The 25,730-nt window shown below is 39.6% G+C and overlaps 1 protein-coding gene across 5 annotated transcripts in view; it reads left to right on the forward strand.

Annotated features, from left to right (window-relative positions):
* DGKI (diacylglycerol kinase iota) overlaps nt 1-25,730 on the forward strand; it is a 121,082-nt gene that overhangs the window by 20,784 nt on the left and 74,568 nt on the right. For all 5 annotated transcript variants that reach the window (XM_017804885.1, XM_017804881.1, XM_017804882.1 and 2 more), the window contains 10 exons: nt 1,286-1,368; nt 2,827-2,887; nt 6,133-6,246; nt 6,805-6,942; nt 8,104-8,182; nt 12,212-12,267; nt 13,091-13,153; nt 13,386-13,459; nt 14,872-14,983; nt 17,489-17,688. In XM_017804885.1, the coding sequence (XP_017660374.1) occupies nt 1,286-1,368; nt 2,827-2,887; nt 6,133-6,246; nt 6,805-6,942; nt 8,104-8,182; nt 12,212-12,267; nt 13,091-13,153; nt 13,386-13,459; nt 14,872-14,983; nt 17,489-17,688 (980 nt within the window). The remainder of the gene's footprint in view (nt 1-1,285; nt 1,369-2,826; nt 2,888-6,132; nt 6,247-6,804; nt 6,943-8,103; nt 8,183-12,211; nt 12,268-13,090; nt 13,154-13,385; nt 13,460-14,871; nt 14,984-17,488; nt 17,689-25,730) is intronic.

The raw sequence follows: 25,730 nt of genomic DNA on the forward strand, positions 1-25,730 counted from the left end.
TTTTCCAGGTCAGTTCTGCTGCTTTTTTGAACATCAAAGAATCTGAGTGCCTTTAGATAAACAGGTACTTCTATTAGAAAAGATTGATGTAAGATACAACAAAAGCCTATAGAGTACAGAGAATAGCATAGCCCCTGTTCACCTTCTCCTCTGTTAGAAGAATTAGAGAGGATATCAAATGAAACTGCTAAGACTGATCCAAAACAAAGGAAAAAGCTACTCCTTCTCACATTGCATAGTTCAGCTGCCATAGGATATTGTGGATTCTGAAAGTTTACACAGGCTGAAGGAGAGATTTGGAAGAGAAAAACCTAGATTACTGGAGTCCTGTACCTCCCTCTGGCTCAAGGGTTCTATGAACCACACACAGCTGAGACTGGAAGAATACCTATGGCAAACATCACATTTATTTGCTCTCTTCTTATACCTTTTCCTAAGTACTATGACTGCTATTCTTGATTCTCCACTTAAAGGAAGGTGTCAGGCAGAAGAGCCATCCCTCAGAAGGGGAAGCTGTGGAATATTCCTGATGGATATCCCGAGGCCATGTCTGAAAGGCATTCTTGAATTACTTTGGAATACAAGCTCACCCCACAGAGTTCTTAGCTCTCTGCTGATAGTAAGAGCTCCTGCCATTTTGTGTCTAGGCAGAATGTGGAGGAAGGAAACTGAGTGTCTGGAACATGAACCCAGGAGTTTGAGAAAACAAAAATCATACTTTCGGGTGATGGGTTGGCCGCACTGCACTGAATGAGGGAGCACTGGGGCAGCTGTTGCCCTCAGAGTCCTTGGCTCATGCTTCATTAAGTGGTAGAGGGTTACAATTATGAGTGTTCATGGTGGTGATGGTGGAGGTCAAAGTATTGTCATTGTTTGGATATTGGGCAGGACAGTGTCAAATGTGATGGTGACTTTGCATACAATCTTGTTCAACTTCTTGCTGTCATGGATGGTTGAGGGTGCTGTGGGATAAGAGAGGTTTTTTCTTGTTTCAGGTGATCAGAGGCAGGGGAGTGGGTTGCTGTGGAAGATGTTCCTTTGGTCTGACCCCAAATACCTGTTCTTATGAACTGTTAGTGATCTGTGTTTTGAAATTAGTCTATATACTTACATGTGAACCTTGTCCAGATTGGTGGGTTGTCTTTTCTTGTTTTGTTTGCTTTATAAAGCACAGGAAAAAAAAAAAGGCAGTTCAAATATAATGAATAATGCACACTATTATTTCTAATAATCATTAAATTACTTCTAATTTCCCTTCCTTCGATATTTTTCTCTCTCTTGTCAGGGTACCAAGGTTCTCCAAATGTTTATGTGGTATTTGAATCCACGCCAGGTCTTTGATCTCTCTCAGGAAGGGCCAAGAGATGCGTAAGTTTTCAAGCCTTCATCTCTGCACAACCTATTTCTTTTCTTTTCTGATGAGGAAAGCAGAAAAAGGTCTAGCTTGGCTGGATTACTGGACTGTATATGAGGTGTATGTATCCAGGTTTTGGTAGCAAAAGGGAGGACTGCAGTAGTGGCTTTTGTGAGAAGAGATCAGGAGCTGCCCCTGTGTCAGACAGAGCCAGGTCCAGATGGCTCCAAAACTGACTCACTGCTGATCCCAATGCCTAACCATTCCCTAATGGATGAGAATTACAGTGGGGTGAGGCTGCCTCCAGATTGCCATACATGACAGCACTAGGCAAATGTCTCTGCTTGCCGAGTAACTGCCTCACTTTATCTGGACAGTTGAACTGTGATCCTCTTCCACGGGAGAGAGGACCTGTCTTTAAAGGAATGATTCTTGCTGCCAAGGGTTAAGAAACCACACTTCTATGGTAACTGAAATGGGGATACTTGCTGTACTTAACAGTCTGTTCAGCCCTAGTTTGGCAATTTAGGCAGCACAAAAAGCTAGTAATAATGTAAAATAAAATATTTACCTGTATAAGAACAGTCCAAGTATTTCCTATTCAAGACACCCAAGCTTTTTGTTACTCCTGCAGAAACATCTCCACTGCTGTTCTCTCAGATGTTTAGAGGCTTTAAGGTAGACATACATTTATCAGAGCTGTATAATGGGGCTAAAGGAGGATTAGGTCCTCTGGTCACTCAGCTCTCTACACACAACGTACCCACTCCATTACAAGATATTTCGTTCTGCCATTCTTTGATGCACCTGAAGAAGCAGGACTTCAATGGGTGCTTTTTTTGTCTCTCCTGTTGGTATCTTAGATCAGATATCCTGGAAAAGGCCTCTATTAGATGTTCTTGCCTTCTGTGGTGTTAAAATGTAGTTACCAGTTGAAGAAACTGTCATATTCTACAAGCTTGAGAAACAGTAGCTTGTCAAATCATGATGAGGGATAGTAAATTTTGTTTAAGAACCTCAGTGTTTAAATTCATTTACTTTAGGGTAAGAGAAAAATGAAAGATTGACCTCTCTAGAGGGAATGTGATAATCTGGCCTTCCAGATTTAGCATGGCAGCATGCTAAACTGATCAAACACTTGTCAGGAGGTGCTGCCTAACGAGGAAGGAAGGTCTTATTTCACATCCTAGTGGTTTTGCATGTGTTTGTGTGAAGACATGAAGTGAGCCACAGGGCTCAGGTTAGGTTGGGGCCGTTTTTGCCTGTGACTGCCAGGGCCGAAGCCTTGTCGCTGCTGAGGCTTTTGGCAACAGATTTTTTTTTTCCCACCTCCACTTACATTCTTCTTAGTAATGAATATTTGAAACTGCAGGAAGCGATGGTTACACTGTCACTCAGCAAAACGCATAAAAAGTGTCTGCATTATTGTTCTGATGTTTTTTTCCTTTTTTTCCCTTTCCCTCCCTGGCCAGGCTGGAGCTGTACAGAAAAGTGCCAAATCTGAGGATCCTGGCCTGTGGCGGGGATGGGACGGTAGGTGGCCGGTGCCTGGCAGCCCTGTGGTCTTCGGCCAAGTGATTAAATTCCTTGCAGTGATGGGTTCCCCACCTCGCAACACCTGCAGAGCCAGATAAGATACCTAATGCTTGTGAAATCTCATATTGGTTTTTCAATTTTATGTGTGGCCTGGCCTGTGTAGATATGCGGCCAGATCCTAATGTCCAAAGTCCTTTTTCCTTTATGCATAAAGGTTTGGTACAGCTTCAAAAAGACAAAGCCTAATTTTGCTGGTCTCCTCTCGCTATTTACATAGATCTGAGGGTCTAGCAGGTTAAACCAGTGACTGGTAGCCACTCTGCTCCTTCCTGCTGTTGTCTCCATGATGTCTGAGTACAGTAAAGTAGTGTCTTCTCTGTGCCTAAAGAAAGTTAGTTTCCCCATTTTCTTTATGAAGCTTCTGTGAGGAAGGATGTTGCATTGGTCGTACAATTAGCTTGGCATCTGGCAGATCCATGTTCAGTATTTTTCTTTGCAACAGAATTTGTGTTCTTGGATAAGTGAATAGGTTCAAATCTTTAAAGGATTTGGGCACCTTCGGTTGGAGACAGACTCTGCAGTTTAGGGTCCGGAGGCCATGAGTGGTAATGGAGTTATTACAACTGCATTTTCTCTCCAGTAATTAGGAATGTTGTAAATCCCAGTCTGTGCCACTGAGTGCTTAAATACAGTTGAAAAACTGCCCTTTAATCTCTAGTAGGCTCAGTTCCCCAAAATGCATTTGATAGTAATTTTAACAGTAAGTATGGTAAGGAAAATGCATTACCCCTTGCAAGATGCAATGGTTGGACAGAATAGATATATGTAGATGTTTAGGGCTTGGAGAGGTGGTTGGTTTATTTTGTAGCGAGCTGTACCCCCACTCTTAGCTCATCTCTGCTTGAATTTCTTGGGGAATTTTTTGTTCAGCTTCTGTGGGTTCCTTTAAAACCCCATCAGTAGGGTTACTAATACCAATGCTTCCCCTGGAAGTGTGAAGAAAAAAAAAATTAGTGATAAGACTGCTGTCTTGCTGGTTCATGGGGAATTAAGACATTACTGAATTATGAACTTTTCTTAAGAAATGTGCAAGGCATTGCTTTAGCAGGAGACATAAGCTGCAAAACAGTTATTCAGTCAGTTGCTGGAATTCTTTCTCTTTTCCATCTGAGGAAGCCAGTGTTTTCACAGGGGAAAAAACTATTTGTCATGAAGGTATTAAACTAGAAAAGAATGCAACTACATTGAGTCGGACCATCCTTTGTTTTCCCTTTGCTGAACAGTGCAAGCGAGAGGTGGCAGCACCTTCTCATTAGTATGAACAGCACTCCACTATTACTTTTGCTGCCGCTCAGTTTGAAGCAAATTAATATCTAGTTATTCCCAAAGCCATTACATTTAGAAATGAGAAATCTGGCTCAAATGGACTTAATGAATATGCAATGAGACCAGATGTTACCTTGCATTATTGAGCTGAATCAGAACTTATTGTAACTTTTCCATCATAACTGCTTGCTGTTACTTTCCAGGGCAGAGGTGGAAAGCTTCCCTTTCAAAGCAGTCAGGAGGTTTCTGTTTACAGGGAAATGATAGTCTGTGCCATCCTTGATTGTACAGCTAATGTACAAGGTTTAGAAGTGACCTCAAGTTTAATAGCAATGTTGTACTTATAAATTAGTAATTTGAAGTTTCTGTTTATCACTTAAAATCATTCACAGAAGTGCTAGATATTGTAATGTTATCTGTAGCAGTGAGAGGCTGAAGTGCAGGTGTGTGGATTAAGTCAGTGGTAATGACAAAAGACCCTTTAAGATTTCCTGGCCCCACTGAAGTTATTTGGACTGTTTTTTCTGTCTCCTGTTAACAATGTTGAAGGATAGATATTTTCAAAGATAGGGGATTATTTACCTCTGAAAATCCCTCTAAAAGATCTACATACTTTTGGTGACATCCAAAGTCATGAGAGCTGTAAATGCCTGAGATAACTGTTGTCAGGCAATGAATTTGAATATGGGATCACATCCCAGATGAATGCTTTAATAATTGGACAGTTGGTTATGATAAATAGCTGTCTGATAAATGCCATTTGTGCAAAAATAAATTTATCTGTTAAGAGACCTGGAGAAAGAAATACCCTAGAATACTGAATAGCATGGTGGTTGCTATATTTATCAGGCCACCCTCTCTGCTGATCTTCAGATTCCAGCTATTGTTCCCAGTACCCATGTTATGCTGAGTGCCTTTTGTAAAGCTCCAGTGTAATCCCAGTTTGGGTTAAGAATTTATTTCAAACCACAATAATATTAGTTGGGAGAAGAAAAATTTTGTCCAGCTGCAGTCAGGATTTCTGTTTTCTGTCTTATTTAAAAGCTCACATTTCCAGTAAAAACAGCATTTTTGGAAACTGTGAGAGGAAAAAATAATCTTCTGTTTATTTTTTACTAAGGCTTTATTTAAAAATGCAACCCAGGTTCTTCACAAATTATTATTTTTTTTTTTTTAAGTGGAAGTAGTTTAAAGTGAGAAGTAGTTTAATAAAGGGTTCTTTGGTTTTGTGTCAAGAATATCAGTCGTAAAATGTTTGGTAACATCTTTAGTAACATTTTTAGTAACAATTCTTTCTCCCCCTTGGAAATTACCATTTAATGAAAACAGAATAGTTTACAGTAATTTGTTCCTTCGGATGGATTTCTAGTTGAAAGTTTTATGTAGTCCAGAATAATGACCGGAGAGAGAAATAGCTGTGTAAAATAACTAATAGCTTAGAATACAAAAGAGACTGATTCATTGTTCCAAATCCAAGGCCTTTAACCCTGAGCATTAAACTCTGTCTTTGATTCCAGTCTTTTAGTCTTTTATTTGATATATATGTGTATATATCTATATATTATATAGATATAGATATTTTGTACTGAGTAAAATAATTCAGCACTAAGGTCTCTTGTCTGGGAAATAGGAGACTTTGGGGCAAGTTAATGCTTGACATGACAAGTTCTCAGACACCATGCAGTTTTAATGCGTCTCTCACATTTTCTTTCATAACTGTTGTCAAAGATTTAGTTTCTTTTGGCATAATGGTAATTTTAAAGACATTATCTTGAATTGTCAATTATTCTTCTTCGTTCACTTTTGCATTTCTTTTACATGGTCTTGGCTGTGAATAGGAATATGATATGATCAAAATATGCCTTTTTCCTTTTAATCTTTCTGACTACCAATTCTCTGCATTTCCCTTTTTATAGGTGGGCTGGATCCTCTCCATCCTTGATGAGCTGCAACTCAGCCCCCCGCCTCCGGTGGCTGTCCTTCCGCTTGGCACTGGGAATGACCTTGCCCGGACCCTCAACTGGGGTGGGGTAAGGACTGACTGGGGCACCCTTGTGTGGGGGTTCTCAACTTGCTGCTTGGATTTAGTCGTGTGTGGTGGACCTTCCTTTGGGCTAAAATAGCAGACAGGGCTGTGTCCAAGGTCTGCTTCACTTTAGGCATAATGGTTTGATTCAATTTCCAGTCTGGGATTTTGAATTACTATTGATGTAGTTGTAATAAAAGTGTATTTACATATATCTGGTATTTCAGGCTGAGTAATGAGGATGATATGCAGGCTTCTAATTTAAGTATAGTTTAAACTGTATTTCTCTTTGTTTATCCTTGACTACAGCACTGGAGTTATTCCAGGCAACACAAATACACTTTGAGTGCCTCTCCTTATGGCTTTATTTTGCCTGCCCTACATTTGTGCACCTCAGTAATACCTTATTATTGATGCATCAAAATTTATCAAGTGTCTTAGGAACCTTTGATCTGGTGTTTTAGGCCTGTGTGAAAGGAGGGAGGTCTGTCAGGTAATTGGTGAGTGACTTGATTTGTTTTCACCATCCGTGGCTGATACTCTGGTCACATTCTGCTGTCAGGGTTACACAGATGAGCCAGTGTCCAAGATCCTCTGCCATGTAGAAGATGGGACCATTGTCCAGCTGGACCGCTGGAATCTGCAGGTTGAGCGCAACCCTGATTTGCCCCAGGATGAGCTGGAGGATGGGGCACGTAAGGTTAGAGCCTACTTTTTCCCACGGAAACTATAGGATGCTTATGAATGCCTTTGGGTTTCACCATAAGCTGCATGGGTGGGGAGTCATAAACATTTTTAATTTTCTATTTGCATCTCTCCTTTTGTTCTTTTCATGTGTCAGTGATTCCAGAGTTGTGTGAAATGTAATGTGCTTATTTGTTGTTTGTAACTCCCAGGCATTGAACATTTATGTCAAGGACTAAATCCTGGAAAAAAAATCCCTAGCATTTTATCAGAAAGGTCATTGTTGTTTTTCTCTAGTTGCAGGAGAAGCAACCCTGTGACTACCATCCATTTCCAAATTAGACAAAACTAAAAACAGGATGTAACATTTTCTTCCTTAGGATTTTGCTAATGGATACCAGCTGTTTGCTACTTTACAGCAAGGTGTAGTGTATTTTTGTATTTAACTTCTTTGTGTGTGGGTCTCCAAATAATCTCCATTAGTGTATCTTGATAATTGAAGAGTGGGAAAATCTTTTGTGAGGGAATCATATAGTAATATGCCATTTGGACTGGAGATGTTGAAAGTGCTACAAGTATAAAAAACCCCTGATTCTGTGAACCATTTTCCTCTTCTCAGTTATAATTTCCACCTTATCTGTTGGATGGTACTGTTGCCTTTGTACAGCCCTGCTGGGCCTGTGTAACAATGAAGAGGCCAGATGTGTGCTTCCCTGCCTCATGCACCCTCAGTAGAATCAGGGCTTCTTCTCTGGGACCTGCATTGGTCCTGGTTATATGTGAAGTGAGAAGAACACAGCTTGCATTTCGTTTGCCATGCTGAGCTTGAGGAGCCAGCAATTATGAAAATCTTTGTATTGGTGACATATTAAGTAGTGAAGCCTTATGGGAAATCTCAATGACAACATAAAGAACCCTTAGATGTGTTTAAAAGGATACATATATGATTATAAAATACTGTAGATGTGTTTGTGTTCTTTGGGTTCTTGTATCTGATCCTCTTCCACAAGCCGTTACTAACCTTCAGAGCTACCTTCTGCTTACATTTTCCTGATACGTCCAACTTTCTTCTGAGGTTTTCCTGACATGCCAGCTTTAATGTAGTTAATCCCTGGTGTGTTGAGAAATGTTTAATTCATGTTATTTTTACATCTCTATTTTTATTATCTAATTACAGCTTCCCCTCAATGTCTTCAATAATTACTTCAGCCTTGGATTTGATGCACATGTTACGCTGGAGTTCCATGAATCTAGAGGTAATAGGGGCATTTTATTTCCTTAGCCTTGTGGATGGGCAGTTAATTCATGAATTAGAAATGGAGTTGGATTTGACATCCTGTTCTTATAATTCAGAAGGAAAACTGGAATATAAAAACACAAGATACAATCACTTTCTTTCTTCTTGTATGTATCATGAGTTTCCAAGGGACTTTATAATTAAAAAACTGAAAAAAGTACAAGGAAGACTGTCATTTACTGGAGGAGAAGGACTAAAAGGGAAGATTTTTGAGGTTTTAGATCTTGTAAGGGAGATAAGTACAGACATAAAGGAAGTTAACAATGATGCAGAAATGTCAGAATAAGAGAAAGAAAAATAAGTTAGTTGCAAGTGTGGAGGTGGAGGGAGGAGAGGAGCTGCAAGACTGGAAGTAGCAGGAGGATAATTGTGTTCTCAAGCTAGAGAGCTGTTATCTATGGATGAGTACAGCACATTGACACTGGACTTGGTACAGACCCAGAGTGTTTCTATGCAAGTTAAAGGGTTTTAATGTCCACAGAACTGTCAGGAATTGAGCAGTTGTAGCATCTTGTCTGTCCCTGTGCCAGTGGCAGTTTTACCACCCCATACAGGTTGAAATGTGGCTTAATTGGCTGGGTTCTGGACTGATGTGAACTGCTATATTTATATGGTTTAGGCAGGAGTGCTTGTAGAAACAAATCTGGTTCAATTCTCTATGTTCAGCTTTTGGTCATTCCAGCTTCATATGCAGGTATTTTTTTCTGAAACACAACCTCCCTTATCTTCACTGTCATACTATCAGTATGTCATTTCAAGATGAAAAGACAGCACTCTAATGCCAGGCTAAATAAAGAGCAGGATACATGATGGAATGAGCTAATGCATATTTTATAATGTTTAAGACTGCTTCAAGCTTTAGGAATAATAATGAGGGGCCACAAAAGGGCAGAGGAATGAAATGATGACAGCTGTATGCATTTTTTTTATGAGTGCATATCACTATGCATTGCTAATGTGACTGTGAATATACAGTATAGATTAAGTGCATGTCTACTTTCTCATTTAATGGAGGCATTATTTAATAATGAAGTTATGGAGCCCTATAAAGAATGAATGTTATTCCAGACATGCCAGTGTTTTAAAAATTTACATGAGTGAAAAAATACTTGGCAGAGCAAGCTGCATGTATGTGTGGCCAGGAGAGCTTTTTGTAGCACAAGTCTTTACTGTTGGTGGCTACCTTATCTTCTCAAATGCTAAAATATACAAAGTGAATTCTATGTATTTTTAGGATAGGGAAGTTTATAGCCTTGGAGATGTTGCTGGTGTGTGGGTTGTATTGTTTTTCATATGGAATTGGGCTGGCTCTGCCTGGAGGAGAGAAGGCTCCCTGGAAACTTTAGTGCAGCCTTTCAATACCTGAAGGGAGCTTATAAGAAAGATGGAGCCAGATTTTTACCAGGGCCTGTTGCAATAGGACAAGGGGTAATGGTTTTAAACAAAAAAGAGAGTAAACTTAGACTAGATATAAGGAAGAAGTTTTTAACAATGATGGTGATAAAACACTGGCACAGGTTGCCCAGAGAGGTGATGAATGCCCCATTCCTGGAAACACTCAACGTCAGGTTGGATTGAAAAGGCTCCAAGCAACTTGATCCAGTTGAAGATGTCTCTGTTCATTGCAGGGTAGTTGGACTAGATGTCCTTCAAAGTTCACTTCCAACCCGAAGTATTCTATGGTTCTGTGAAATAAGCAGCGCAAAGCAAATTCCAATCCCTTTCACAAATGATGACAGCCCAGAGAAATTCTTAGCAACAGTAGCAAAGTGTAAAGCACTTTCACAGCTGTAGCACTTGGGCTATTGAGTTAAGTGGCTGTGTGTAGTTGCTTATGTGGAGCTGTTGTAATCACATATACTATTAAAACAAACGAATACCATGCCTGCAAACCAAAATAAGATAAATTGATAGGAACTCTCAGCCTAGCAGGACACTTTATGCAACAGAGGTTGGTCAGCTGTTATATTTAGCATAAGTAGTGATTGCAATGTCTCAGAGGAACTTGTACATGAATGTGGCCTTTTCCATGGCAACCTCTATACTTTTCTTGTGACTAATCAGATTGAGACTTGAGGGTTGGATCCAAGTCTCATGTACTTAGCTCTGCATCTTCAGGAAGTGTTCTGGTTAGCTATGCCATTGCCATCCTTATGCTTTGCTAGAGCACAGAAGATGCAATTTACTTTATCCCTACTGACATGCTGTTTGATCCCTTGGCTCTGAAGGACTGTTCATTTGCAGGAAGCCCCCCCGCCACTGCACACACACAGAGTCTAACACATTCCATTCTCTACTCCCTTGATAGTTTGAGAATGGTGAGGATGTAGTGAGCCTTGGATCTGCAGTCCATTATTTATTTCTACAATCAAAGTTGCGTTCTAATCAACTTTAGGCTCTATTCTATATCACAGAAAGAGTCCTTCCTCCCTGCCCATGCTCATCTGCGATGTCAGAAATAGGAGCAGTACGTTGAGGGCCTGCTGAGTCCCTGTCCTCAAAAAAAGCTCCTTTTCCATTCTAAACTAGGACTTTGGTTATGGTGAGCATTTGTCTTAAAATCCATGTAAGATCCAGTGCTCTGGTGGCTGCTGTCTGGAGCCATCAGGGATAGTCACATCAAAGAACGTGCAGAACAGGCACTAAGCCTTTAGAAACCTTCTGCTGCTTGGCACAGGGTGTTGAGACCTTCTGCAAAGAGCTGTGAGCTCAATAAGTGGGGTGAGATTTACTTATGCAGTTAAATTAATTGTTTGAAGCAGAAGGGCCCCTGACTGCGTTTGACTCACCTGTGACACAAAAGAAGGATGATACAGTAACTGAGCAAGCAGTCAAATCAGAAACTTCAAGCAGCTCATTCTTACAAAATGGAGCCTTATATTGTGACATGTAGTGACTTCAAAGAGAACTAGAAGTATTTTAAGTGGTCATTTGAGAAGTAATTTGAATGTGTTCACACCAGTGTGATGCTTTAGCCAGAAGGACAGTCTTGGTAGTTGGATGTTTTCACTAGAGAATCACTGAGCAAGGGTGGACAGTTGATACTAACACTGAATACAGTGCCAGAAGGTCTACTTCTGAAATCTCTTGATGCCACAGACTAGGAAAGCAGTTCCCAAGGAGAATGACCTGTATTCTGGGAAAAGTGCCTTATAATGGGAGATTAAAAGAACTCCATTTAACTTATTCAAAAGAAGGTTAAGAGGCAATTTAATCACTGCCTGTAAGTATTTACTCAAGGAGAAGATATCTGATAGTTGAAGGCTCTTTAATCTGACAGAGAAGTATAATAAGATTTAGCAGTTGGCAGTTGAAGACTGAAAAATTTCAAGAGAGGAATCCCCCACATTTACTTTAACAGTGAGAGTAATTAACCATTAGATGTGCATTACTACTAGACTTAAAATTCTCCATCACGTGGAATCTAATAAAAATGAAATGGTTTTCTGAATAGGTTTTAGAGTAACCACTATTTTTTTAACTTGCTGCAGGAATATTTGAGTAGAAATGTCTGTTCCTCAGTAGCTCTTTAACACATCAGAATTTAAGTGTTTGTTTCATCTTGTAATTAACTAATGCTTTACTCCTGCTTAGAAACATGGCTTAGTGTTTCATAAATTTCTAATAATTCTTGGAAATTTTTTCTGCATTGGTGAAAACAGAAGTCTCAAATCATACTGAGGGATCATAAGATGAGTAGTCTGAGAGGTGTTAAATTAACTGAATTCTTGTTATCTCTTTGCTTTTGTTTCCTTCTATTTTCACTCTCTGCAGGAAAGGGAATGAATTCAATATCAGTGTTTGAAATCTGATAGCAGATAAAGGAACAGATGGGGGACAGTCACGCAGGAAAAATGTATTTATGTTAATATTTTCACTGAGTGATATGTGCTAAAAGCACTATAGTGCTGGCAGGGAATGTGAAGGTATAATGAAGTCTGTTTGTTTTATTAGGGTGTTCATATTTTTCTTTTTTATCCTTTCACAGAAGCAAATCCAGAGAAATTCAACAGCCGGTTTAGAAATAAAATGTTTTATGCAGGGGTGAGTTATGATTTGTCTTACAGAACGATGCTAACTTAGTTGCTTGAATGTTCGTTTAAGTATTTTCCCCCCCACTTTCTCACATCAGGAGCTCAGGCCAGTTCATTTTGCCCATTGCAATTTCAAGTGCACACACACAGGTGTCTGTTGGAAAGTGCCTGAAGTACAGGTGTTATACAGAGCTGAGCAGGTGAGAGAAATGCCATTCCTTTGGACACAGTACTGGTCATATCTTGGTCCCCCTGCTTCTGGCTCATAAGCTTCTCAAGAAATTGCTCCCCTTCTTTCAGGGTTTGGGAAGCGCATGGATAGTGACTTTCCTAGAGGAATTCCCAAAGTTTTGGCCTGTATCTTTGTAGCTTTGAGGAACAGTCTTGGATGTAGGGTCATGGGGAGTAGAGAGCACAAATCAGGTATCTGGAGTGATTAATTTTCATGTGTGAATATGCAAATAGAATTAACCAATTTTGCATTCAGGAGGTACATGGACAACACTTTATTCTAAAGTAGTTAAGAGAGAAACACTATTGCCTCTTAACCTTGATAATATATGACATATAATGTATTTCTGGATGATGACTCCCACTGTACCCATGTGCCTTAAACATGGAAACAAGCAAGAATTTGCACTTAAATCCTTGGATGCCCAAGGACTTTTTTCAGTTAACCTCTGAAAGGGAGAAGTACCATAATTAAAAAAAAAGAAAATAATCACATCTTTTATGAGAATAAGTTTGACGAAAGAATGACATTTTGGTAATGTGCTGGGATAAGAAAAGAGAGGAATTGCTGCTGACAATTCCTGCACCTTTTTCTGTTGCAGGCAGCCTTTACAGACTTCCTGCAAAGAAGCTCAAGAGATTTATCCAAGCATGTTAAAGTTGTGGTAAGTATAGGAAATCATAGTGTCATAGTACTGTGGGAAGGGGGTGGGTGTGGGAGGTTGGAGAGAGAGTGAGGTGAGAGTTTAATGGCTCTGTTACTTTTCAGTTTTGAGCATGACATTTGCAACACATTCCAAGGAAAGTCTTGGGAAAGTTGTTACAAAGCAGCAACACTTCTCTTGTCTGTGGCTCCATTCAGCAATTTCTCTGTGCTCTGTCACTTTGGCTTTGTAGTGTGATGGTACAGACCTGACTCCAAAGATCCAGGAGCTGAAGTTCCAGTGTATAGTGTTTTTAAACATACCCAGGTAAGCTCAAGACAAATGCTTGAAGTTATAAAACAAAAGTAATAATAATTTTTAAAAGAGATCTGCCAGTTGTCCTAGACTGGGTGAATGTGCTGGAAGCATATTGCCACTGGGCTACCTTGTTGAGAGTTAGGTGCTTATAATACTGTTAATTAGCAATACAGAATGGCATCAGAGTGCAGTGAAACCGTCCTTCAAAAAGTTGAATATCCTGATGCGGTAGAAATGCTTAACAGACTCACTTTCAAAAGTTGTGGACCTAACCTGCAAACAAAATAGTAAGGAAAGACACGAATGTCTAGTCTTTTGCTTAATTAGAATCAAAGTGTGAAAGGAAGGAGGGAGGAGAGGGCAGAAGTGGAGGGAAGGATCAATATTTTTCTAGTAGAAGAATACCAAACTGTTGAAAGAAGTGCTGTTTTTTAACATGTTACAAGGTGTCAACTAATAAAAATACAACTGTATTCTTAAAAGTTGTCAATCTCCTGCTTTCTAGAACAGTAGTCTCTAAACTTATTTTGATTGTGCAACCCTATCAGTAAAAATCTTTTGATAACCACCCCAATATGTAAATATGTGTATTTATTTCTAAATTATATACATGTACCACTATACTAATATTACACACAATATTAAGCAAACATAAATAATAAATTAAGGAAGGATATCATAAAAATGAAACAAACTTACTTTAATATTTGTTTTCGTATTTATTAAAAGTAAAAGCAATTTTTTTCTTCACTCACTCTAATTGTCTTGTCAGCTGTGGATTTTTGTTGCATACACCCTGCGGTGTGTGCACCCCACTTTGGAGACCACTGCTTTAGACAAGCTACCACTTTGCTCCACATGCAGTCCCAAGCACTCGATCTTTTGAGTCCTGCACTGCCTTCATTGCAAGCTTCTGCTTGGTGTCACCTCTCCAAAGTTCCCCCTTCTATCACTCTCAGATCACTTCTACATCCATTCTTTAATGGTAGAAAAGGCAGATATCACAGCTGTATCTGTCCTGCTTCTTGTTCTCCCTGCTACCTCTAGCTATGCAATGTTTGGCATTCCTTGTGCTCTTAGAACTGCTGAGCTAGCAGGGAGAGAGGAAATGGAGCTCCAAGGCTGGAGTTGCTGCTGCAGCCCCATGCCTGCCTAGCATAGGGGCAAAACAGCTTTATGTCTCAACAGGTCACCTGCAGGAATCAAAGCAAATAGGGAGAACAAAGTGCTGCTGCTCTGTTACCTATTTCCTGGTGTTTCCCCTTTTTCCTCTCACAGAGGAACCTGATGAAGATTATGGTGGATATATCTGTGGGTGTTGTATCAGCTTGGAAAGAAGCAGAACAGGCTAATAGGCTACTAGTCAGGACCCCCAGGGCCAAATGCTTTCTCAAACTTGCTTTCCAAACTTCTTTCTGTAGGTATTGTGCTGGCACAATGCCCTGGGGAAACCCTGGAGATCACAGAGACTTTGAGCCCCAGCGCCACGACGATGGCTACATTGAGGTCATTGGGTTCACCATGGCCTCTCTGGTGAGTGCATTGCAGGTGCTCCCCTGCCTGCAGGAGCTGCCAGGCTTGGTGAACTCTGTGGGCAGCACAACAGAGCACAAAGCTGTCCTTGTTACTGAAGACAAGCGTGTTTCCACGTAGTCAGCCAAGGCCAAAGCCTGCGCTGCTGTTAAACTACAGACTCAAGCTATAGTTTTCTCATAAAAGAGGTGTTATTTAATAATAAAAGTGTATTCTTTGCAAAATAGGGCTAATTTGCATGTGCAATGCTACCAACCTAAATGGCAAGATTATTACAGTAACAACTCTACAATAAGAGCAGCATGCAGACATGATTTTACTGTGGGAATGTTCTATGATGAAATAAATACTGCTTTTTCCTTTTGACTTCTGTATATTTCAATCTACAGCATAAAAATCCTTTTTTATAAAATAACTGGCTGTTGGAAATAAATATGAACTATTATATAAAATTATATGCCCATACAGTTTCCAAATGCCCACTAAAAGTCCTGTGAAACTTCACTAATAGCTGTGGAAAACTTATTAAGATTTCTGGCATGAATATTATCTCTCCTTTTTATTCGCTAGGGAAAGGAAATTCAGCCAACAATTTAAATTTGTCAATGCACTTTCTGTCAATGCTGTCTTTAAAGTGAACCAAAACAGTTACCACAAAAGCTATCTCACTGTCCAATACCCTGATGTCCTGCTTATCACAGTGGTCAAAAACAGTGATACAGTGACATAATCTCGTCAGAAGCTGATTAAATGCAGTCAGAGAGTTGGTAGTTAACCCTGTGCTAACACTAGTCTACCTAGGGCACTGCAGCTTGAACTTGGTGTGGCCAGCAGAAGGCCCATATCTGGGCTTCCTGGCAGGCTTTTATAAATCACACTTAAGTCCATAACTTTAGGCCTTCGTTGCTGCTATGTCTTGTGTGAATGAGGTTAAAACTAGGTTTTCACTAAACTCACACACTTTTTGTGTTATCTGCCCCCAGTGCATATCACTTTCAGTGAATACCCATGACAATGGTGTTTGCTTCCTCAGAGAGAAATCCTGGCAAATCTAATATTCAAAGTAAGCAAAAGTAAAAGGCAGTCTTGATCAACAACCATTTCTCTAAAAGTCTGTCTGGGTTAAGGATTCTTTTTTGGCCTTCGTTTTTTTGATGGGTCAAGTGGATTAGGGAAATAACCTACAAATAAGAAAAATTTTGTTTGTTAGCCTAATAGATCTTGTGGAGTAAACCTGAAGAATTTAGGGCATGTTTTTGAAAATGCTGTCAAATTCTATTTAGCATATAGCAACTGGCAGTTTTCAGCTGGAAGAGTTTTTGGGTTTGCCATTAATGTGACTCTAGCCAGTCAAAGTGGCTAGAGTGATCTCAGAAGCTACCAACAATTTCAGCTGGGGCTTAATTTGAGAAGTGGGGCTCTTTGAGCTGCTGTTTCTCTTTAAAGGAAGCCTAGAGTATACAGTTTTACTTTGGTTGTGATGCTGAGAAACCTCTGTAATCCTAGACTGTATTGATATAATCCTGGCTTGCTCTGTATATCTCTCAGATGTGCTTACTCATACCTAAGAAGGTCTGTGAAAACAAGGGAGAGAATTGCTTTATAAGAACTATTATTATATTATTGATCATAATTTCAGTTGATCCATAATATTAAGTGCACAGAGCAGGGTTAGGGTCTTGACTTGTGTTTAGGCTGTTCTCTGTTAGTACTGCATTAATATAAGATTTTTTTTCTGCATCTGATAGATGAGAATTAATAGTCTCATAGTAGTCATACCATTAAAAATACATTTCTGCCCAAATATATCTTCCCAGAACTTGAAGGATCTGCTCATTGTCTTCCTTGCCTAATTTCTTTGAAATGAATTCTTAAACATGGTATTTAATTGTTTTTAAAAAGGTCCTTCTACTTGCTCTTTTCAGCCTGTCTAATGTTGAGGTTGACTTGCTGTGTAAGCTTTCATAATAAGGATTTTAAATTGATCTAATTCATATTAAGGACTATTCTGTTCAGGAAGGGAAAATAATTTTTCTGTATCGCAAATGTCTCTAATTAGGGTTGTTGTTTTAAAAAGCAAATAATTACTAGCATTACTGTTAGTGTAAAAACAAACCAACCAAAACAAATTGAAACCTTTAAGAATGAAAGAATGAACGCAAGTATTCATTTGTGCATGCGCGTGTGTGCACATATTGGTGTGTGTGCACATATAGGTGTGTGTACACATATAGGTGATGAGACAAGCAGTGCATGTGTTTAGATATCTGCTTGTTGCCCACCATTTTTCTTTATGAAATTTCAATTTCTGCTTTGCAATTTTTGGGTGAATCATTGTGCTCTTTTAGCATACCTTAGGCATGGAGCGCTGTATAATGGATGCTACCATCAAAGCTGCATTTTGGATTTGTTAACTGCCTGAACTATCTGTTATGAGGTGTCTTTTCTCTCTCTTTCCCTCTTGGTTTTTATTTGGTTTTTGTTTGTTTGTTTATTTTCTTCCAGGCTGCTCTCCAGGTGGGTGGTCATGGAGAGAGGTTGCACCAGTGCCGTGAGGTGACACTTTTAACATACAAGTCTATCCCCATGCAAGTGGATGGAGAACCGTGTCGGTTGGCCCCCTCACTCATTCGGATCTCCTTAAGGAACCAAGCCAACATGGTGCAGAAGAGCAAGAGGAGAACATCTATGCCTTTGCTGAATGAGTAAGTTGGATACATGCATGTCCTAATGGCAGGAGCCCGTTTGGGGCAGCATATTTGGTGATGGATTTTGCATGTACTGGACTTGCAGAGCGTTTGAAAAAGAAATTAAAAAAAAAATCACGTCTGAACTTCCTTTTCGCTGTATTGTACATACTTACCTGACTTTCTTTTTATCTTCTGGGTTACCCTCTGTCTTGCTTTTAGACTGGTGCTGTGCCTTTCTGTTATTTATTTAGAGAGGTTTGTGCAGGCTCAGCGTTGTGCCTCTTGGCTTCTGACAGTTCTGCATATGTATGCCATTGCTCTTGAAGTTATTTTGATTTATTTTCTCAACTTTATTGATCTGCTTTTTAAGCTTCATTGTAGACCCTGTAAGAAATTACCAGAATCAAGAATTACTCAGGATATTTTGCAGTCTCTGTTGTGGGACCATGCTGCCTGGCACTGTTTATGGAGAAAGACCTGAAGGTCCAAGAAGGACTGTTTGTACTTTGTAGGAACCCTTCTTCACTATAGAAACCCAAATGAGAAATGAGCATTGTAAAGATAAATAGAGAAAGGCTAAGAAAACTGGAAATGAGGGGCATGTGAAGAGGAAAGCACAGAACTAACATTCTTTTAGTGATTAAAAGTTATTCATAAGCACTGCAGACAAATCTTTAATAAAAGAAACCTAAATATTCAAATTTTGACCTGTGAAAATGGCCATCCAATAAAATAATTTAGATTATTTTGTAGAGGTTATTATTGTACTTCTTGTGTAGGTCTTTCCTGCTGCTATAATGAGTGACATTGTAAGTGCCTTTGCTGTTTTTCATCAATTATACAAAAGGTGAAGCAAAGCAGTCTGACCTGTATACAAAGACACTGAGCTAAAGGCCTAAAGTTATCAAGGATCCACATTTAATTTGGACAGCTATGCAGTGAGGCCTTAATTTTTCTGAGGAGGTGGGTGTGGAATTTTGCTGTTACAGTTGTAGTGGTGAGGCAAGTTTTATGGAGAGGTGTAATACTAGACTAACTCATATAACTTGAAAAAAAAGACGAGGTCTGAGGCACACCTTTTCTCTTCAGATATCTTAAAAGTAGCCTCTCTCTTTCAGTTGTGTATCTAGTGGAAGATGCTGCTTTACTTCAAACTTTGACTCCTGTCCTGTAGAGTTGTTTGTCATCCCCTGGTTGTCAATCTGTTCAGGTAATCAAAGGCTCCCTGGTTACCTTCAACATGCTCCTATTCAATTGAGCACTCTGCTCCCTTACTGAGACTAATGCTTTAAGTTTCAGTAGAAGCCCATCTCTCTAAGGTGCAACTTCTATTTGCCTGCAAAATACGTGAGGTATACTCATCTTTCTTAAGCAGTGAAGAACAGCAGAATCTTGCCTGTGGGCAGCAGTGCTCGATTTTACCCAACCACCCCTCTTTGATCACTTGTGAAAGGTAGAATCGAGCAGAGGGCAGTCCTGGGGCATCTTTTTCTGCACTGAGGGAGACTAATGCAAATATAAAAAGAAAATTCTTGGTGTTTTGATCTGCTAATTAGCACAGTTAGATTTGGATTTTGACCTGAATTTCAGCTATAGTAAGGAAATACAGATTTGTGGTATATGCTAGGGATATTCTTTGTGGTTTAGCTTGATTTGAATGTACTACTGTACACTAAATGGCTGTCAGAGTCCTTTGATTTGGCTGAGGTATTTCTCTGCAGGCCTGTGTCTTGGGAAAATACACATGGTTTGTCAGGAACTCTAGTCTCAGATTCACATATCAGAAATGGTGTGTGTATGTATTTACATCTATATCTGTATATGTTTGTGTATGTATTTTGCTCTCAAGTGCTGAAGGGGAAGGAGAGAGGAATTGAATCTCCTGGCATGATAAAAAGTAAATAGAATGCTAAAGGTTAAAGTCTAGGAAGCGTATCGGTGTTGTAAGAAGTTCATACAAAATGATACTGATTTGCAGTATTGCTCAAGAGAGAAAATTTTCAATTAAATATGTTTCTTAACTTGATATCTGGGATACTTCTTGTTCTGTTGAAATCTCCCAGAAAGACTTATATTTGATTGAACATGATAGACTGTTCTTTTATGACTATCATTTGAATGTTAGATGTGTGAGATAAGTAAGTGGGTCTAGAGCTATCCCTAATTATTAGACAGCTGTTCTTGAGCTCCTTGCCAGGAAAGCAATTAGAAAATTATCTTGGGTCGCAGTAATGCGGAGTTACTATTATTGCCAGCTTTGATATTATTGATAGTTAAGAAGAGCAGTGGGAATGCTCTTTGGAGTTTAGTTAGACTAGTGTCATAAGTAGAGAAAGACTTAATTTGAAGAAGTCTTACACTTTTTTTTTTAACCTATTCTCTTTTGTTCTGGAGGTTTGGGTTTTTTTCTTAAAAACTTAAAAGAGTTTCTCTAAAAATCTTGCTAGCTAAGTTCTCATTCCTGGTCTCCACTGTTAATCATGGTAGCATGTGAAAGAGACAAGATGTAGCTTGGTTTTCTGTGATCAAGCCAAGGCTGTGATTGGTACTTGTGAGCTATACCAAAAATTGTAGGGAATAGGAAGAGAAACTGTGGTTCAGTTTTTCCAGAAATAATTTTCTGAATGAATACTTTCTGAATCTCAAAGCATGGTATTTTGTTTTCACTGACTTTTAGTTTAGGTTGAGGAAGAATATCCTGCATAATGGAAGAGAAAGGAGAGGGAAGAGCTTATAGATAAAACATGTTCCATACATTTGAGAGAAAGAAAGGGACCATTTGAGTGTAAACACTAAAGGAGAGTTAATATTGAGAGTCACTACATGTAAAATGCGTGTTTCCCTAAGCTACGTGAAAGAAGAATGGAAAAAACAATTTATCCTTATGGATACAAAATCTTCAGTAAGGGTATTTCTTTATCTTAAACAGTAACTGAAGATGGTTAACTTTTGGAGGCAATTCCATCCATTCAGATCTCGGCTTTGATGTTTGTTTGCATTTCTGGACCTGCTTCCAAAGGCTGTTACCTTGAAATTTTTCAATGCCTGTGGAAGAAATTCTGAGGCCCTTCATCTTTCTTGTATAGTCATGTGCCTAGCTTGTCGTTGGTCCTCCTCACTCGTGTCTTTGGAAGGCTTCCGTGTGCCATGTAGCAGTGATTTTCTCTATTTGCATGTCTTCTGTTGCTCTTGGCTTTCTAGTGTGAACTCAGAGCTCTGCATGTCTCTTCATTCAACTTTTATGTGACACATTCCTTTTGTTTCTGTTTAAATGTTGTATGTCTTTCTCTTTCTTTCTTCTGTTCGACTCCTTCTCTTTCTCTCTCTCTGTCTCTTCCCTACCTTTTTTCTTGTCTGTCCACACTGTGTGCTGTTTTTCTCCTGGCCACTCATTTCCTGCTGCCTTATAGTATCCATAAAGTGCAGTCTGCTGACCTGAGGAGAGTCTCGGCTCCCCCTGATTCCTTCACTGTGTGAGTATCCGGCTTTTTTCTATTTTAAAGTTCCATAGTTTTTTGTTGTTACCCTGTGTCATTCAGCCAGGAGATGGGGCACTAAAATCCAGTGACAAATGGGAAGAGGAAGCTCAGGTGACAGCATGACAGGCACAGGATCTTGCCAGCAAGGGCACAGTTCCACAGTACCCAAGTAAGGTGAGCAGGACGTGTCTGGTGATGGTGACTGGGTTCAGCCATTAGTCCAACTCACCAGAAATCCATAGCAGCAGGCAGGTCTGAAGTTAAATGCCAGGCACCATCCCTGGAAACAGTTGAGTTGAGAGCTTTTCCATCCAACACAGGAGGTTTTCTCTGAACATGAGGAAAAATGCTTTTTACTGTAAGGTTGACAGAGCACTGGCACAGATTGCCAAGAAAGGTTGTGGAATCTCCATCCTTAGAGGTATGCAAAGCCTACCTGGACGTGGTCATGGGCAACCTGCTCTTGGTGGCCCTGCTTGAGCATGGGTTTCATCAGATGACCTCCAGAGGTCTCTTCCAGCTTCAACCATGCTGTGGTCCTGTGAAATTTCAGAAAGCTGCAAGTTCCTCATTGTTATTTTGTAAACAAGGAAAGATTTCCAATTTGGTGTGCCTTGTCCCAAGATCGTATTTGCTGTACTCTGCTGAGGAGCATAACGTAATAAAACCAACTATGTCTCACCAATTCAGTATCTAAACAAACCTCTAGAAAAAAGTTTAGATAACCCTTATTGCTTACACAGAACAGTAAGCTGGGGGTCTGGGAGAACAGGTATTGTCTCCAGGCTGAGGGATATCCCTTGGAAAATGACCTCCAAATTTTGGTACTCTTCATTTGAATGTCTCATTTGATATCAGCTGTCAGGATAAAGCAGGGAGAGAGAGACTTGTGAGCCCGAAATTAATTTGGAAGTCAAAGATGTACTATGTCTTAAAATCTGAGGAAATGTCTTAAAAATAGAGGAAACATACTGCTGCACTGTGGCTACCAATTAATGTGTCTGGCAAATTAAAATAAGAACCTATGAGGTATCAGGGAAATTTGCTTTGAATTATGATGGCTTTGAGATTCAAATATTCCTTTGTTTCTGTGTTGAACAACATAGAATGAATCTGAGTTCCTGCTAGTACTGAACAGCAGGGCAGATTCTGCTGAGACCTGGAGGTGGATATAGCCTGTCTTAGATAAATTTCAGGATTTCTGCAGCGGGAGATGCATGAGAATTTGAGCAGCCAAAATTATTAGGTATATATGGTCTTTGTTGCAGAGACAGTAGAAGTGTAGTGTGATCCTTTGCAAATGTTTATACAAGGTGCATAAGGAAATACAAATGTTGTATTTTTAATCGAGGGTCTTTTAAAAGGAAGGTAAAGACCTGCATTTTCCAGCTGGATATTCAGAAATGAGGAGATGCACATTTGTGTTGTGTGGTTGACGCAAAGGAACACTGAAAAAAAATTACCATTTAAAAATAAAACATAATTGACTTGCATAGCTCCTGTAGTCCTTCTACAAGTGGAATAAGCACTGTGGGTAGACTGTGATTATTTTTTTAATTACAAAATCTGTATAAATGAAAATAGACATATCACTACATTGGTAAATACAACTCCTTTAATAGAGTTTACAGGGTAATGGTTGCAGCACAGTATACATATAAAACCTGTGTGAACAGCAAAAGGGTAATAGGAAATAATATCATTGCTTTTAGAGACCCAAATGCCAAAAAGAATCTACTTTCTCAGGTTGAACATGGATGCTGTGTATAGGATGAGAGTCTAATAAAGAACAGTAGGAGACAAGGTGTAAGGGAGAAAGTGTTAGAGCGCGAGCTGTTCTCCAAATGCATAATTGAGGATGAAAATGCTTATATATATCTTCCTTCTTTTTCATTACATGCTTTATAGGGAATTGAGTCTCGTCTTTTCTTCATCAGCTTTTCCTATTTAGCATGTGGGTTTCTGAATATGAGCTGGAAACGTGCTCTGGCAGCCCAGAAAGCCAACTGCATCCTGGGCTGCATCAAAAGCAGCGTGGCCAGAAGGATGAGGGGGTGGATTCTGCACTCTGGGGTCCCCAGCACAGGAATGACACTGACCTGTTGGAATGAGTCCAGAGGAGGGCCACCAAAATGAGTAGAGGGACAGTGCACCTCTCCTATGAGGAAAGGTGAGAGAAATGGGATTGTTCAACCTGAAGAAGAGAAGGCTTTGGGGGTGACCTAATTGCATCTTTCCAGTACTTGAAAGAAGACTACAAGAAAGATGGAGAGGGACTATTTATAAGAGCATGTAGTGACAGAACAAGGTGGGTTGGTTTCAAAGTGAGAGAGAGTAGGTTTAGATTAGATATGAGGAAGAAATTCTTTACTGTGAGAGTTCTGAGGCAGTGGAACAGGTTGCCCAGAGAAATTGTGGATGTCCCATCCCGGGAAATGTTCAAGGCCAGGTTAGATGGAGCTCTGAGCAACGTCATCTACTGAAAGGTGTCCCTGCCCATGGCAAGGGGGTTGGAAATAATTGATCTTTAAGGTCCCTTCCAACCCCAAATATTCTATGATTCTGTCTAATGGGATTATTACTGTTGGAGAATCCATTGTGCTTGGAAGGGTGAAGTGCGAGAGAACAACATGTAGCATGCAGGAGAAGAAAAGCAAGTACTGGGATTCCATCTGGAACTTCAGCATGTGGGTCTAGCCCTTACAGAGCAAAGTGCTCAAACATTTGGTGAAGTAAGTGTGAGGTAAGAAAGGGCAAAAGGATTTAGTACAGTTGGGCTAACCTGGCTTATCTAGCATGACACTTAAGTCCATGTTTTGGCTGGGATAGAGCTAAGTTTCTCCCTAGTAGCTGGTACAGAGCAGCTTTTTGGATTTAGGATGAGAATAATGTTTTGACTGTTGCTAAATAGTGTTTACCTCAAGTGTAAAGGACTTTTCAGTATCCCATACTCTGCTAGTGAGGAGCTGCACAGAAAGCTGGGAGGGAGCATGACCAGGCCAGCTGACTCAAACTGGCCAGAGGGATATTCCACATCATAGAAGGTCATGCCCAGTCTATAAATATTCATATTTAGGTTTGTGTTTAAATGGAAGTGTTATAAGTGATCAGCATGAATGAACAGAATGTTTCAGTTGACCCCAATCTTTATTTACATCCTCATGGGACAATTATGAGGATGTAAATGACATCCTAATGACAATTAGGATTTAACTGGGGGAGTTAATCTGAAGGGATCTGACTGCTGGTCAGGGATGGGCTGGCTGGTGAGCAATTGTGCATCACCTCTTTCTCTTGGGTTCATTTCTCTCTCTCTCTCTCCCTCATTACCATTAAAATAATAATAATAATAATAATAATAATAATAATAATAATAATAATAATAATTTCTATTTTGTTTCAATTATTAAATTCTTAACCACGAGGTTTACCTTTTCTTTCCAATACTCCCAACCAAGGGAAGAGCAGGTAGAGGGAAGGAGTGAGCAGCTGCATGGTATGTAATTGCTGGCTAGGATTAGACCACAACAGCCTGGTTTTGGCACCTAATGAGGGTCTCAAAGGGTTGAGGTAGCAACAGATCTGAACAGAGCACACTGAAACAAAGTTGTTATAAGTGTTTATTATATTAGTTTAATAGTTGTTGATCATCATTAAAAGCAGGTTGGGGGTGGGTATCAAATGCACTACCCTTTGGCCCAGCATCCCACAACCTGGTAGCTTGTCTAGCTCAGGTTCCCAAATGAAATAAAAAAATATGTGGTGGAGCTTATAATTTTAGGGGTATTTTTTTTAGGTAAAGAGCTTAGCAAGAACTTTACCTTAAAACAGTAGTGAACTTTTTTGAAGCACTGAAATTTGTCCACAGAAGAGACTGGATGATTCTACCCTGTGGCAGTTCTTATGTTTTAAGTAGATAAATGCTGTCAGAAACATGCTTAATTTTAATGTATCATTTCCAAGCTCTGCCAATATGATTTCAAAAGTAAGGTAAATTTCTTTTTCTCTTCTGGCTACAGCTTTCTGTTTTCCAATGGCTCTAAACACTAGAACATTTAATTGATTTTACATGTTTTTTCTTTAGGAGGCAGGTAATTCATTAATCTGTCACTGCAAAGATGCCTCAAAAGAGTGTGATTCTTTTTTACTAAAGTATTTCTTGTATGGGAGGGGAAGTAGAAGACTTCCATTTCTGCTTACTGAATCATGCTAAAACCTGTATATGTGTAGGCTGGTGTGAGCTGTATTCTTGAAGATCTATCAAAAATTTGTCACTGAATTCTGTAGAGTCGTTGGACTGTTTATTCTTATTATTTCATTTCTCTATGGAGACACAAAGCATAAGAAATGGTTCACTGGGTTCATAAATAATTGATACAGAGATTGGGGCATGTATAATTTAGAAGTCTGTCTTCCAAGTTAAATCAAGCTGGTGGCATGGCAGAAGTGTAGCCAGGTTGTTGTGCAGGAGTGCCAAGCTTGGGCAGGACCCAAAGCTTGCTCTGCCTGTATTGTTCCCTGGGTGACTGGAGACAGAAACATGTTTCTTAGGAAAACCAACTGTGCTCCATATGAGTT

Source organism: Lepidothrix coronata, unplaced genomic scaffold, assembly GCF_001604755.1.
Source record: "Lepidothrix coronata isolate B3197 unplaced genomic scaffold, Lepidothrix_coronata-1.0 Scaffold10, whole genome shotgun sequence".
Taxonomy (NCBI): domain Eukaryota; kingdom Metazoa; phylum Chordata; class Aves; order Passeriformes; family Pipridae; genus Lepidothrix; species Lepidothrix coronata.